Source organism: Pristiophorus japonicus, chromosome 5 (genome assembly GCF_044704955.1).
Source record: "Pristiophorus japonicus isolate sPriJap1 chromosome 5, sPriJap1.hap1, whole genome shotgun sequence".
NCBI lineage: Eukaryota > Metazoa > Chordata > Chondrichthyes > Pristiophoridae > Pristiophorus > Pristiophorus japonicus.
This window is the reverse complement of record NC_091981.1, coordinates 4186574-4201612: the sequence shown is the minus strand read 5'-3', so window position 1 is coordinate 4201612 and position 15039 is coordinate 4186574. Positions and strand designations below refer to the sequence as shown.

The window sequence follows — 15039 nt, the reverse complement described above, 5'->3', positions numbered from 1 at the left end:
GGCGCTCCCTCAGTACTGCCCCTCCGACAGTGTGGCGCTCCCTCAGTACTTTCCCTCCGACAGTGCGGCGCTCCCTCAGTACTGCCCCTACGACAGTGCGGCGCTCCCTCAGTACTACCCCTCCGACAGTGCAGCGGAGGCTCCCTCAGTACTACCCCTCCGACAGTGCAGCGGAGGCTCCCTCAGTACTGCCCCTCCGACAGTGCAGCGGAGGCTCCCTCAGTACTGCCCCTCCGACAGTGCAGCGGAGGCCCCCTCAGTACTACCCCTCCGACAGTGCAGCGGAGGCTCCCTCAGTACTGCCCCTCCGACAGTGCAGCAGAGGCTCCCTCAGTACTGCCCCTCCGACAGTGCGGCGCTCCCTCAGTACTGCCCCTCCGACAGTGCAGCGGAGGCTCCCTCAGTACTGCCCCTCCGACAGTGCAGTGGAGGCTCCCTCAGTACTGCCCCTCCGACAGTGCAGTGGAGGCTCCCTCAGTACTGCCCCTCCGACAGTGCAGTGGACCCTCCCTCAGTACTGCCCCTCCGACAGTGCAGTGGAGGCTCCCTCAGTACTGCCCCTCCGACAGTGCATTGGACCCTCCCTCAGTACTGCCCCTCCGACAGTGCAGCTGAGGCTCCCTCAGTACTGCCCCTCCGACAGTGCATTGGACCCTCCCTCAGTACTGCCCCTCCGACAGTGCAGTGGAGGCTCCCTCAGTACTACCCCTCCGACAGTGCATTGGAGGCTCCCTCAGTATTGCCCCTCCGACAGTGCAGTGGACCCTCCCTCAGTACTGTACTGGAGTTGCAGCGTAGATTTTTGTGCTTCTGTCTCTGCAGTGGGACTTGGGACCCCTTTTGATTCAAGAGGCGAGGGTGTTGTCCAGTGAGCCACAGCTGACACCAGAGAAACTCACAACTGCAGACCCTCCACAAGCAAAGCTGGATATCTAATGCTGGCGTACTTCACGTTACTACTGAACATCAGGTCCCTCATAGAATCATAGAATAGTCCAGCACAGGAGGTGGCCATTCAGCCCATCGAATCTGCTCCGTATATAGTCTAAATTACTATTCAGATCATTTAACACAAATTAAATTGGCATTACCCTCGTGGCTTAAAACCCTTTCCAATTGTTAATTTTTGTGCAGACGACGAGAAGGATTCCTTTGATAAATAAGCAAAGCTGTTGCCCTAGTGAAAGGTAACCAGGGTTGTCGAGCTAGTTGACTCATTACTCTCGCGAATGAAAACATCGAATGACTAGCGTACTGCCGGGTTAGCAGTCCAGCACCTCACCTGTGCTTGTACAACTGGTCATCTGCTCACCTTTGCATAGTTTGTTGTCTTAATGAACCACTGCTTGAGGTATCTCTGCTCGACCTTTGCCCCGGAGCGCCACGAGCAGCCACTCTCATCCACCTGCTCGTCCGCTAACACTGTCTGATCCACTGGATCCCAGTTCACCAGTCCCTGAACAGCAGTGGGAAATACATTACAGCCCAATATCATTGAAATAACATGGGAAGAGAACGTAAGATATAGGAGCAGGAGTCGGCCATTCGGCCCCTCGAGCCTGCTCCGCCATTCAATAAGATCACGGCTGATCTTCGACCTCAACTCCACTTTCCCGCCTGATCCTCATATCCCTCGATTCCCCGAGAGTCCAAAAATCTAGCGATCCCTGGAATATACTCAACCTCCACAGCCCTCTGGGGCCGAGAATTCCAAAGATGTGCAACACTCACCTACCTCATCTCAGTCCTAAATGGTTGACCCATTATAGAAACATAGAAATTTACAGCGCAGGAGGCCGCCAATTCGGCCCAACCAGTCCACCTCACACAACTGCGACACCCACCTTACACTGAAACATTCTACACTCCACCCCAGCCGGAGCCATGTGATCTCCTGAGACTGTGCCCCCTGGTCCGAATGTAAAGGTTAATTAACTCATTTGCACCCAGCGCGCAGTGTAACTTTCAAACCAGAATTTTTCACCCACGATAAGTCCTTGAAAAGCCACCTGCTAAGTGGAAGGGTCAAGGTTCAAAAACAAAGGCGAGCACATTAAGCCAGGATTCTCTCAAAGACTGGGCAGTTTAGAGGGGGGTGAATCTTTGGAATTCTCTACCACAGAGGGCTTTGGGTGCTGAATCGTTGAGTATATTCAAGGTAGATATTTCTGGATTCTAGGGGAATCAAGGGATATAGGAATCGGGCGGGAAAGTGGAGTTGAGGTCGAAGATTAACAAGCTCATAATTCTTATGTTTTTATAATCTATCAAAGATATTTGCATGCACTGTCACAATGTGTTATCTGCACTGAGCCACTGGAAACACGACAAATAACCCCAAATGGAATAAAAACACCACAATGAAGCACATTCCAAACAGGACGCACATGTTGAATGATTTCAAGGCAACAAATAACAACTTGCATTTATATAGCGCCTTTAACATAGTGAAACATCCCAAGGTGCTTCACAGGAGTGTTATGCGATAAAAATTTGACACCGAGCCACATAAATAGATATTAGGGCAGGTGACCAAAAGCTTGGTCAAAGAGGTAGGTTTAAGGAGCGTCTTGAAGGAGGAATCGAGGTAGAGAGGCGGAGAGGTTTAGGGAGGGAGTTCCAGAGCTTGGGCCCCAGGCAACAGAAGGCACGGCCACCGATGGTGGAGCGATTATAATCAGGGATGCTCAGGTGGGCAGAATTAGAGGAGCGCAGACATCTCGGGGGGTTGTGGGGCTGGAGGAGATTACAGAGATAGGGAGGGGCTCGAGGATCACGCATGTAGTTTAAACAATTTGCATCTCTTGACAGGTCACAAGGTATAACTCTCCCTCCCAATGCTCCCTATTATTTTCTTTAAGGGACTGCACGGTCCAATCAAAATGCCGCGAATGCATCATACAGGCGGCTGCGTGGGACCCCCCCCCCCCCCCGGGAGAGACGACGTCCCCCCCCCCGGGAGAGACATGAGAAACAAGCGGGACGCCCCCCCCCCCCCCCCACCCCTGGGAGAGATGACACCCCCACTCCCACCCCTGGGAGAGACGCGCGGGATTCCCCGGAGATGCGCGCGGGACCCCCTGGAGAGCCGCAGGCAGCACAGCTTAGAGTGGATGCTGCTCCGCACTATTCTACACACAATATGCACTTGTCGGCCGTGCTTTGCGAAACTCCCACACCACTTTTGTGCTCGAGTGGCTGGAACTCACTTCCTTTTGGTAAGCCAAGCCGGCCGCATGCAGCTTGAGGAAGAGGAATTGGGTCCACTTGTAATAATCTGGTTGACAGGTGGTGACTTCCTGCAGGGGGGAGTGAAGAGCAGATTAAACACACAAATACCAGCAAGTGACATCCTCCATTATACTGTCATTAATGAAAGAAAAGACTTGCATTTATATAGCGCCTTTCACGACCACCAGACATCTCAAAGTGATTTACAGCCACCGACGTACATTTGGAGTGTGGTCACTGATGTATTGTGGCAGGTTGGGGCCGCGTTGGTTAATCCAGCATCATCAGAATCCAGGTCGGAGCGTGGGTAGCTCCAGCAGGAGAGGCGGCGAGGTCGGGGCCCAGGAGAGAACTTCTCTGTTCTTGGCCAGCAGTGCGGTCGGACCATAGGTGCTTGGGGCGTAGGCGGTCTTGACTGTGCAGAAGAATCCACGCATGTCGTGGTTGTCGGGTAGCTGCTGGATCTCCTGCGTTTTCTCCACTCCAACAGTGCAGCACTCCCTCAGTACTGCCCCTCCGACAGTGCGGCGCTCCCTCAGTACTGCCCCTCCGACAGTGCGGCGCTCCCTCAGTACTGCCCCTCCGACAGTGCGGCGCTCCCTCAGTACTGCCCCTCCGACAGTGCGGCGCTCCCTCAGTACTGCCCCTCCGACAGTGCGGCACTCCCTCAGTACTGCCCCTCCGACAGTGCGGCACTCCCTCAGTACTGCCCCTCCAACAGTGCAGCACTCCCTCAGTACTGCCCCTCCGACAGTGCGGCGCTCCCTCAATACTGCCCCTCCGACAGTGCGGCGCTCCCTCAGCACTACACTGGGAGTGTCAGCCTAGACTTTGGTGCTCCAGTCCCTGGAGTGGGACTTGAACCCACAACCTCCTGATTTGGAGGTGAGGGTGCTGCCCACTGAGCCACGGCTGACACTCTCATAATATAGACACGTGCGCGTGACTGAATGTAAAGCAATAACTAGAAATGTATTTATAGTAACAAGATTTAAGGTAATCGGCAAAAGAAGCAGAAGGGAGAATAATAAAATTATTTTCCACAGCGAGTTGTTGTGATCTGGAATGCCCTTCCTGAAATGGTGCTGGAGGCAGATTCAATAGTAACTTTCAAAAGGCATTTAGATATATACTTGAAAAGGAGACAATGTGCCGAGTTGTGGGGAAAGAGCAGGGGAGTGCGACTAATTGGATCGCTCTGTCTCCGAGCCAGCACGGGCACGATGGGCCGAATGGCCTCCTCCTGTGCTGGGGGTTGATTTTATGGTCATTGCATTAGGCTGACACACCCAGTGCAGTGCTGAGGGTGTGCCGCACTGTCGGAGGGGCAGTGCTGAGGGAGCGTTGCACGGTCGGAGGGGCAGTGCTGAGGGAGCGCCGCACTGTCGGAGGGGCAGTACTGAGAGAGTGCCGCACTGTCGGAGGGGCAGTGCTGAGGGAGCGCCGCACTGTCGGAGGGGCAGTGCTGAGGGAGCGCCGCACTGTCGGAGGGGCAGTGCTGAGGGAGCGTTGCACGGTTGGAGGGGCAGTGCTGAGGGAGCGCTGCACTGTCGGAGGGGCAGTGCTGAGGGAGCGCCGCACTGTCGGAGGGGCAGTGCTGAGGGAGCGCCACCCTGTCGGAGGGGCAGTGCTGAGGGAGCGCCGCACTGTCGGAGGGGCAGTGCTGAGGGAGCGCTGCACTGTCGGAGGGGCAGTGCTGAGGGAGCGCCGCACTGTCGGAGGGGCAGTGCTGAGGGAGAGCCGCACTGTTGGAGGTGCCATTTTTTGGATGAGATGTTAAACCGAAGCCCTGTCTGCTCTCTCAGGTGAATGTAAAAGATCCCATGGCACTATTTTGAAGAAGAGCAGGGGAGTTATCCCCGGTGTCCTGGGGCCAATATTTATCCCTCAATCAACATCACAAACAGATTATCTGGTCATTATCACACTACTGTGTGTGGGAGCTTGCTGTGCACAAATTGGCTGCCGCATTTCCTACATGACAACAGTGACTACACTTCAAAAAGTACTTCATTGGCTGAAAGTGCTTTGAGCCGCCCGGTGGTGATGAAAGGTGCTATCTAAATGCAAGTCTTTCTTTATGCAAAGAACAAACTAACACCCATACCAGCCCTATTAGTTTAAACGGTATTTATGCCAGACACGTATCGTCTGTTTCTTTAAACCAGATTTCAGGGGCCAATAACGAACATTTGTACTGCAGTCACTCACATTCTGCCAGTCAAAACACAGCCCCAGGCTGTCGAGCCGCTTCCTCATGTGTGCAATGTTGCTGGAAGAAAACAGGATGGAAATTACTTATTCAACCTCGTCAACGTCTTTCTGAATACTTTTACAGATTAATGAGAGGAAAATGGATGTACATTACAAACTATTAGAACAGCTGGTGTAGCATTGGTTTAAAAAAGAAACTCAAAAATCGGCAAGCAGCAAGTTACAAAGTTGACACCAGTACTCGTCACTCAGTGAAGCTTACTGGTTGCCTGAACCTGTGTGGAAAGTGCAACCGATAGACCAGATTCCAAAATTTCAAACTAATTGGATGTGCACCTGAAGTGCTGTAACCTACAGGGCTACGGACCGAGAGCTGGAAAGTGGGATTAGGCTGGGTAGCTCTTTGTTGGCCGGCGTGGACACGATGGGCCGAATGGCCTGATTCCGTGCTGTAAATTTCTCTGATTCTGTGATTGAGGGGCATCTCAAAGTGTCATTTCAGTGCAGGTCAATATTAATTATTCTGTGGCAAGTAATCTTCTCCCGACTCTCCAAAGCCTTCCTTAAAAGACTTGCATTTATAAAGCGCCTTTCACAACCTCAGGACGTCCCAAATTAAGTACTTTTGAGGTGCAGTCACTGTTGTAATGTGGAAAACGCAGCAGGTAATTGGCGCACAGCAAGCTCCCACACACAGCACTGTGATAATGACCAGATAATCTGTTTTAGTGATGTTGATTGAGGGATAAATATTAGCCCCAGGACACCAGGGGAGAACTCCCCAAAAATATTGCGTCCACCCGAGAGAGCAGACGGTTTAACGTCTCATCTGAAAGTTGGCACCTCCGACTGTGCAGCGCTCCCTCAGTACTGCCCCTCCAAAAGTGCAGCACTCCCTCAGCACTGCACTGGAGTGTCAGCCTAGATTTCTGTGCTCAAGTCCCTGGATGGGACTTGAACACACAACCTTCTGAGTCACGGTTGACACCTTATTAGATACAAGTCAAGAGTGTGATGGAATACTCTCCACTTGCCTGGATGAGTTGCAGCTCCAACAATGCTCAAGAAGCTCGACACCATCCAGGACAAAGCAGTCTGCTTGATCAGCACCCCACCCACCACCTTCAACACTCACTCCCTCCACCACCGGCGCACCGTGGCTGCAGTGTGCACCATCTACAAGACGCACTGCAGCAACTCGCCAAGGCTTCTTCGGCAGCACCTCCCAAACCCGCGACCTCTACCACCTAGAAGGACAAGGGCAGCAGGCCCATGGGAACACCACCACCTCCACGTTCCCCTCCCAGTCACACACCATCCTGACTTGGAAATATATCGGCCGTTCCTTCATCGTCGCTGGGTCACAATCCTGGAACTCCCTCCCTAACAGCACTGTGGGAGCACCTTCACCACACGGACTGCAGCGGTTCAAGGCGGCGGCTCACCACCACCTTCTCGAGGGGCAATTAGGGATGGGCAATAAATGCCGGCCTTGCCAGCGAAGAATAAATGTAAAGAATGAATTTTTTTTTCAAAAGAGTCCTTAGTAACATTATACTTCCTGCCTCACCACTAAACAATGTGCAGTCGGTTAACGTTGGGAATTTATATTGGGAATTAAACCAGAAAGTACTGGATATACAACATCTGTAATGATCTGCAAACTACTTAATGGAAAATTGTTAGAGGAGATAAAAGATCTCATCGAGGCTATAGAAAGACATTCAGAGAATGGGTAAAATTGGGACCTGGGAGAGAAAAGGCTGCGGGAAAGAAAAGAGGAGGAAAAAAAGGAAAGAATGGACTGCAAATGCAAGAGGGCTGGAATGAGAACAGAAATTGCTGATATACACTGTGGCTCCACCAGTGCTGGTGAAAAACTGACCAACACTACGCACCAAGATCCCCCACCAGCACTGTCTTAGGATGAAGGTCAACAGCCAAAATGTCACAGAATCATACAGCACAGGAGGCCACCATCCAGCCCATCGTGTTTACGCTGGCTCTGTGAAAGAGATATCCAGTAAGTCCCACTCCCCGCCCCCACTCTGTCCCCGTAGCCCTGCTAATTTTTCCCCTGCAAGTATTTAACCAATTCCATTTTGAAAGTAGCTATTAAATCTGCTCCCACCGCCCTTTCAGGCAGCGCGTTCCCAATCACAACAACTCGTTGCGTACATTTTATTTCCCGACCCCCCTCGTTTCGCCTCTGGTTCTTTTGCCAATCACCTTAAATCCATGTCCCTCTGGTTACCGACTCTCCTGCCACTCTGTCAAAACCACCCCGTCATCCCCGGACGTGCAAAAACCCTCTGCACCCTGGTATAAAGAAGATGCAGAAACTAAGGTCTAAAGTTACTAAAGTCAGCGCTTAAACCGGAGGGCTGCAGAGTGCCTCGGGGAGAGAGGAGATTCTGATCCCGAATCGTGCATTGGGAGTAGTTGGAACATTGCAGGAGGCCAAAGACAGACAAGGTTAAAGTGGGAATGGGAGGGAAAGTTCAAGACAAGAGTCACAGGGCAGGAAAGAGGTGCTCAGCACATACTCCATTAGCTGGAGCCGGTTGCTGAACTTTTATTTTTATTCATTCACGGGACGTGGGCGTTGCTGGAAAAGGCCGGCATTTATAGAAACATAGAAAATAGGTGCAGGAGTAGGCCATTCGGCCCTTCGAGCCTGCACCACCATTCAATAAGATCATGGCTGATCATGCAACTTCAGTACCCCATTCCTGCTTTCTCTCCATACCCCAATTGCCCTCGAGAAGGTGGTGAGCCGCCGCCTTGACAACTGGGCCATTTCAGAGGGCAGTGAAGAGTCAACCACATTGCTGTGGGTCTGGAGTCACATATCGGCCAGACCAGGTAAGGGCAGCAGATTTCCTTCCCTAAAGAACATCAGTGAACCAGGCGGGTTTTTACAACAATCCGGTAGTTCTATGGTCACCATTACTGACACTGGCTTTTTAATTCCAAATTTATTTAATTAACTGAATTTAAATTCCCCAGCTGCCCTGGTGGGATTTGAACGTGTGTCTCCGGATCATTAGTCCGAGGCCTCGGGATTACTCATCACCGGATAACATCCCCGCTATGCTCCAAATACCCCAATTGTATCGACATGCATGATTAACTTTTTAATTCTACAGTGTTTGTTTTTCAGTCCTTGCTTGATGCCCTGGAAGACCTCCCCGACTGGTACGGTGTCAAAGAAATGCAAGCAAACTGGATTGGGGCCTGCACGGGAAGCTACTTCGACTTTGATTTGAAGGTAAAGGGTTTCGGAGATTCGGGCTGACATTTCCATGCTCGTCGGTCTGAAACTTCCTACAGTTTAGAGAGAGCAGTGGGTGGCAAGTATCATCCATCGTCATCATCATCATCATCATCATAGGCAGTCCCTCGGAATCGAGGAAGACTTGCTTCCACTCTAAAAGTGAGTTCTCAGGTGGCTGAACAGTGTAATATGATAATTACAGTGTCTGTCCTAGGTGGGACAGACAGTGGTTGAGGGAAAGGGAGGGTGGGATTGGTTTGCCGCACGCTCCTTCCGCTGCCTGCGCTTGGTTTCTGCATGCTCTCGGCGACGAGACTCGAGGTGCTCAGCGCCCTCCCGGATGCACTTCCTCCACTTAGGGCGGTCTGGTCTTTGGCCAGGGACTCCCAGGTGTCGGTGGGGATGTTGCATTTTATCAGGGAGGCTTTGAGGGTGTCCATTACGGACACTGGCTTTTTTAATTCCAGATTTATTTAATTGACTGAATTTAAATTCCCCAGCTGCCGTGATGGGGTTTGAACTCGTGTGTCCGGATCATTGGTCCACGCCTCTGGATCACTGGTCCAGTGACCGTTCCCGAACTGCCTGCTATTGTACAGACACCAACCCCAATTTTAAATCAAGAACGTGCAAAAACCCAGCCGCTGTGCACGCCAGGCATTCCTGCTCGCCCGAGCACTGCTCAGGATTGCTTCTCTGGTCCAAGAAACCAATCTGCAACAGAGCAAATAAAACACAGTGCGCTGAACGCCTCCCACTAACGTGCAATGATAACTGGGTGGCAGAGGGACCAGTCACGGGGGAACAGGAACCCACTTCGTGATGAAGGATGAACTTTACTGCTGCTAATTGCAAATATTTTGCTTTCCCTTGCGAGATTATTAAAAGGTTGCCTCTGAACATTGGGGAGAAACTCTGCCATTGACTGAGGGTGTAAACTCCAGCAAAGATATTTAATTTTTTTGCAGCAGCAGTAAGGGTGAGGCTATCAGCACTCACTATTATTGTGGAGTAAATCACACAGCCACTTCTCACATCCGCACACAACAGTTTGCATTTATATAGCGCCTTTAACATAGTGAAACGTCCCAAAGCGCTTCACAGGAGGGTTACAAAACAAAAAATTTGACACTGGGCCTCAAAAGGAGAAATTAGGGCAGGTGACCAAAAGCTCGGTCAAAGAGGTAGGCTTTAAGGAGCATCTTGAAGGAGGAAAGAGAGGTAGAGAGGCGGAGAGGTTTAGGGAGGGAGTTCCAGAGCTTGGGGCCCGGGCAACAGAAGGCACGGCCACCGATGGTGGAGCGATTATAATCAGGGATGCTCAGGAGGGCAGAATTAGAGGAGCGCAGACATCTCGGGGGGGTTGTGGGGCTGGAGGAGATTACAGAGATAAGGAGATAGATTTTAGAAACAATAATCAGGGACAAAATTAACAGTCACTTGCACAGATGTGGATTAATTAAGGAAAGCCAGTACGGATTTGTTAAAGGCAAATCATATTTAACCAACTTGATCCGAGTTTTTTGATGAGGTAACAGAGAGGGTTGATGAGGGCAATGGGGTTGACGTGGTGTACATGGACTTCCACAAAGTGCCACATAATAGGCTTGCAGCAAAGTTGAAGCCCATGGAATAAAAGGGACAGTGGCAGCATGGATACGGGATTGGCTCAGTGACAGGAAACAGAAAGTAGGTGTTTTTCGGACTGGAGGAAGGTATACAGTGGTGTTCCCCAGGGGTCGGTACTGGGACTACTGCTTTTCTTGGTATATATTAATAACCTGGATGTGGGTGTACAGGGCACAATTTATAAATTTGCAGATGACACAGAACTTGGAAGTATAGCGAACAGTGAGGAGGATAGTGATAGACTTCAGGAAGACATCGACAGGCTGGTGGAATGTGCGGGCATGTGACAGATGGAATTTAACGCAGAAAAGTCTGCAATGTTGCATTTTGGTACAAGAACCAGGAGAGGAAATATAAACTAAAAGGTCCAATCCTAAAGCGGGTGCAGGAACAGAGAGACCTGGGGGTATATGGGCACAAATCGTTGAAGGTGGCAGGGCAGGTTGAGAAAGCGGTTAAAAAAGCTTACGGGATCCTGGGCTTCATAAATAGAGGCAGAGGGGTTTATGATGAAACTGAATAAAACACTGGTTTGGCCCCAACTGGAGTAGTGTGTCCAATTCTGGGCACCACACTTTAGGAAGCATGTGAAGGCCTTGGCGAGGACACAGAAAAGATTTACGAGAATGATTCTGGAGTGAGTGACTTCAGTTACATAGAAACATAGATATTTACAGCGCAGAAGGAGGCCATTTCAGCCCATCGTGTCCGCGCCGGCCGACAAAGAGCCGCACGGCCCTCGGTCAGCAGCCCTGAAGGTTACATATAAACCTATGAACAATGGCGGAAAGGCAAAGAGCACCCAGCCCAACCAGTCCGCCTCACACAACTGCGACACCCCTTATACCGAAACATTCTACACTCCACCCCAACCGGAGCCATGTGATCTCCTGGGAGAGGCAAAAACCAGATAAAAACCCAGGCCAATTTAGGGAGAAAAGAATCTGTGAAAATTCCTCTCCGACCCATCCAGGCGATCGACACTAGTCCAGGAGATCGCCCTGGCCGTATTCTATTCTCTGCAGTACTTATATCTGCACCGTCCAACAAAAGGTCATCCAGTCTAATCCCAATTACCAGCTCTAGGTCCGTAACCTGCAGGTGACTGCACTTTAAGTGCCCATCCAAGCACCTTTTAAAAGTGGTGAGGGTTTCTGCATCCACCATTCTTCCAGGCAGCGAGTTCTAGATCCCCACAACCCTCTGTGTAAAGAAGCCTCCCCTCAAATCTCCTCTAAACCTTCCACCAACCACCTTAAAGCTATGCCCCCTCATAATAGACCCCTCCACCAATGGAAATAGACCCTTACTATCCACTATGTCCAGGCCCCTCACGTTGATTGACTGGAGAAGCTGGGGTTGTTCTCCTTGGAGCAGAGAAGGTTGAGAGGAGATTTGATCGAGGTGTTCAAAATCATGAGGGGTCTGGACAGAGTAGATAGAGAGAAGCTGTTCCCATTGGTGGAAGGGTCGAGAACCAGAGGACACAGATTTAAGGCGATTGGCAGAAGAACCAAAGGCGACATGAGGAAAAACGTTTTTACGCAGCGAGTGGTTAGGATCTGGAATGCGCTGCCTGAGAGGGTGGTGGAGGCAGACTCAATCGTGGCTTTCAAAAGGGAGTTGGATAAGTACCTGAAGGAAATAAATTTGCAGGGCTACAGGGAAAGAACATAAGAATTAGGAGCAGGAGTTGGTCATACGGCCCCTCGAGCCTGCTCCACCATTCAATAAGATCACGGCTGATCTTCGACCTCAACTCCACTTTCCCGCCCGATCCCCATATCCCTCGATTCCCCGAGAGTCCAAAAATCTATCGATCTCAGCCTTGAATATACTCAACGACTCAGCATCCACAGCCCTCTGGGGCAGAGAATTCCAAAGATTCACCACCCTCTGAGTGAAGAAATTCCTCTTCATCTCAGTCCTAAATGGCCGACCCCTTATCCTGAGACTGTGACCCCCTGGTTCTAGACTCTCCAGCCCGGGGGAAACATCCTCCCTGCATCTACCCTGTCAAGTCCTGTAAGAATTGTACACGTTTCAATGAGATCACCTCTCATTCTGCGAAACTCTAGAGAATATAGGCCTAGTCTGCTCAATATCTCCTCATAGGACAATCCCCCCATCTCAGGAATCAGTCTGGTGAACCTTTGTTGCACTCCCTCTATGGCAAGTATATCCTTCCTTAGATAAAGAGACCAAAACTGCTCACAATACTCCAGGTGTGGACTGACCAGGAACCTATATAATTGCACTAAGACGTCTTTACTCATGTACTCAAATCCTCTTGCAATTAAGAAAGCAAATGGTATGATGGCCTTTATTACTTGAAAGGGACTAGCAGAGAGCCATCACAGGCTCGACAGACCGAATCGCCTCCTTCCATGCTGTCACCATTCTGTGCGCAATGTACAAGCAACAAGAACACGACGGGCAATAAAAGCATCAACCGGCTTGGGGGGGGGGGGGGGGGGAGAGAGTGTTAGATCTTTACATGCCCCTTGAAAGTAGATTTATGGTTGTTGTGTATGGAGAAAGAGTCAGATTGAACACTGTGAGCTCAAAGTAAAGTGTGACCTTAGTCTTTTATTGCAGGTCACCAGTGTGCCTCTCCAACCTGTGAAGCCTCCTTAAATACCTGTGCTCCCAAGGGATTATGGGATCCCTTGGGACTCCAGTGGATGAGCCCTCTGGTGGCTGTACAGAGTAAATACAAGTCCACATATATAACAATGGTCATTGTAACAATTATGTTTTCCACCAATTACTGCACAGCTTGAAACAACAGACGCTCCACCTCCAGACTGCTAATTAGCAGTATCTTTGCACGCTTTCAATTCAAATGCACCTGTCAAATAGTGCGCAATAACAATACGAAGTTGAATATAGGAAAGAAAATGGTAGCAAAGTGATTGCAGTCCATGCTACCTAAACGTATGATTAGATATAGGTTCAGAAATCCCGCTTTCTCCTTCCCGCGGGCCTTCGACTAGATTTTAGAGAAAAAATGCGCACCTAACTGTTCCTGCTACGCCCGCTCGAGATCCCGATCCACAGACCCCTCTCTCCCTGCGCGTCGCAGCGCGTGCTTGTAGGGACGTCCGTAAGCTGCAGCTGGAGTCACATGGCTCTGGGCAGCCAATCAAGGCACAGTATTTTCTCATTCATAATAATGGGAACTGCGTAAGTTGGAGTTCCCATTGTTATGAATGAGATGGGCCATAATCCAAAATTCAGGGCATCACATGAATCTGGTTCAACTCGGCAAAGCAGGAGGCATAGCTCTGGAAACTTGTTGCTAGTCACGTTGCAACGTCCTGCTGAATCCTTGAAAATTGCAGACACTGCTTAACATAAGAAATAGGAGCAGGAGTAGGCCACACAGCCCCTCGAGCCTGCGTCGCCATTCAATAAGATCACGGCTGATCTTCGACCTCAACTCCACTTTCCCATCCGATCTCCATATCCCTCGATTCCCCTCGACTCCAAAAATCAATCTATCACACTTAAAAATAAACATTTATTGAAGGTTTTATGAAGCTGTTACACAAAACTTTTTTTTGTTTGGGAAAGAAGAGCCAAGCCAATCTGAAACTTGTCTCAAAATGAAATCACCAAACGAGCGATGCACTGGATACAGTCTTCTGCATTATAATGGGGGAAATAAGGTCAAGATCTGCCTTATATACATTTTAATGGGAGACAGCATCCATTGTGCTCAGTGGGTACCACATTCCCCTCCGAGTCAGAACATCGTGGGTTCAAGTCCCACTCCAAGGACGTAAGCACAAAGATCTAGGCTGACACTCCCAGTGCAGTACTGAGGGAGCGCCGCACTGTCGGAGGGGCGGTGCTGAGGGAGCGCCGCACTGTCGGAGGGGCGGTGCTGAGGGAGCGCCGCACTGTCGGAGGGGCGGTGCTGAGGGAGCGCCGCACTGTCGGAGGGGCGGTGCTGAGGGAGCGCCGCACTGTCGGAGGGGCGGTGCTGAGGGAGCGCCGCACTGTCGGAGGGGCCGTCTTTCGGATGAGACATTAAACCGAGGCCCCATCTGCTCTCTCAGGTGGATGTAAAAGATCCCACGGCCACTATTTCGAAGAAGAGCAGGGGAGTTCTCCCCGATGTCCTGGGGCCAATATTTATCCCTCGATCAACATCACTAAAACAGATTATCTGGTCATTATCACATTGCTGTATGTGGGAGCTTGCTGTGCACAAATTGGCTGCCGTGTTTCCCACATTACAACAGTGACTGCACTCCAAAGAGTACTTCATTGGCTGTAAAGCGTTTTGGTGGTCATGAAAGGTGCTTTAGAAATGCAAGTCTTTCTTTGTTTCAATAGTATAACTCTACCCTCTCACTTTACCTTTTGGTCCACTGCTCCGGATCGAGGCCACGTTCAATCGCAGCATTCTCCGCAGGCAAGCCGAATGCATCCCACCCCATCGGATGCAGGACCTGCAATTTACAGAGAATGGTGGTTACGACCCCTCCTTATTAAAACAAGTCTTTTCTTTGCTTTTTCCTTCAACATTATCCCATCATCATTCAATAAAGCTCAATCAATCGGATACAACAATCCAGTCCTATTCCACAGAAAGCAGCAGACGCACGCCTCAGCCGTGGCTCAGTGGGCAACACCCTCGCCTCTGAGCCAGAAGGTTGTGAGTTCAAGTCCCACTCCAG

General features: G+C 50.5%; 1 protein-coding gene across 1 annotated transcript in view; it reads right to left on the bottom strand.

Annotated features, from left to right (window-relative positions):
* The window catches only part of lars2 (leucyl-tRNA synthetase 2, mitochondrial), a 123212-nt gene that overhangs the window by 96412 nt on the left and 11761 nt on the right, over positions 1 to 15039 (bottom strand). Inside the window, exons 4-7 of the mRNA XM_070880318.1 lie at positions 14720 to 14811; positions 5443 to 5503; positions 3210 to 3299; positions 1313 to 1456 (exon numbers count right to left, since the gene is read on the bottom strand). Coding sequence (XP_070736419.1) covers positions 1313 to 1456; positions 3210 to 3299; positions 5443 to 5503; positions 14720 to 14811 — 387 coding nt within the window. The remainder of the gene's footprint in view (positions 1 to 1312; positions 1457 to 3209; positions 3300 to 5442; positions 5504 to 14719; positions 14812 to 15039) is intronic.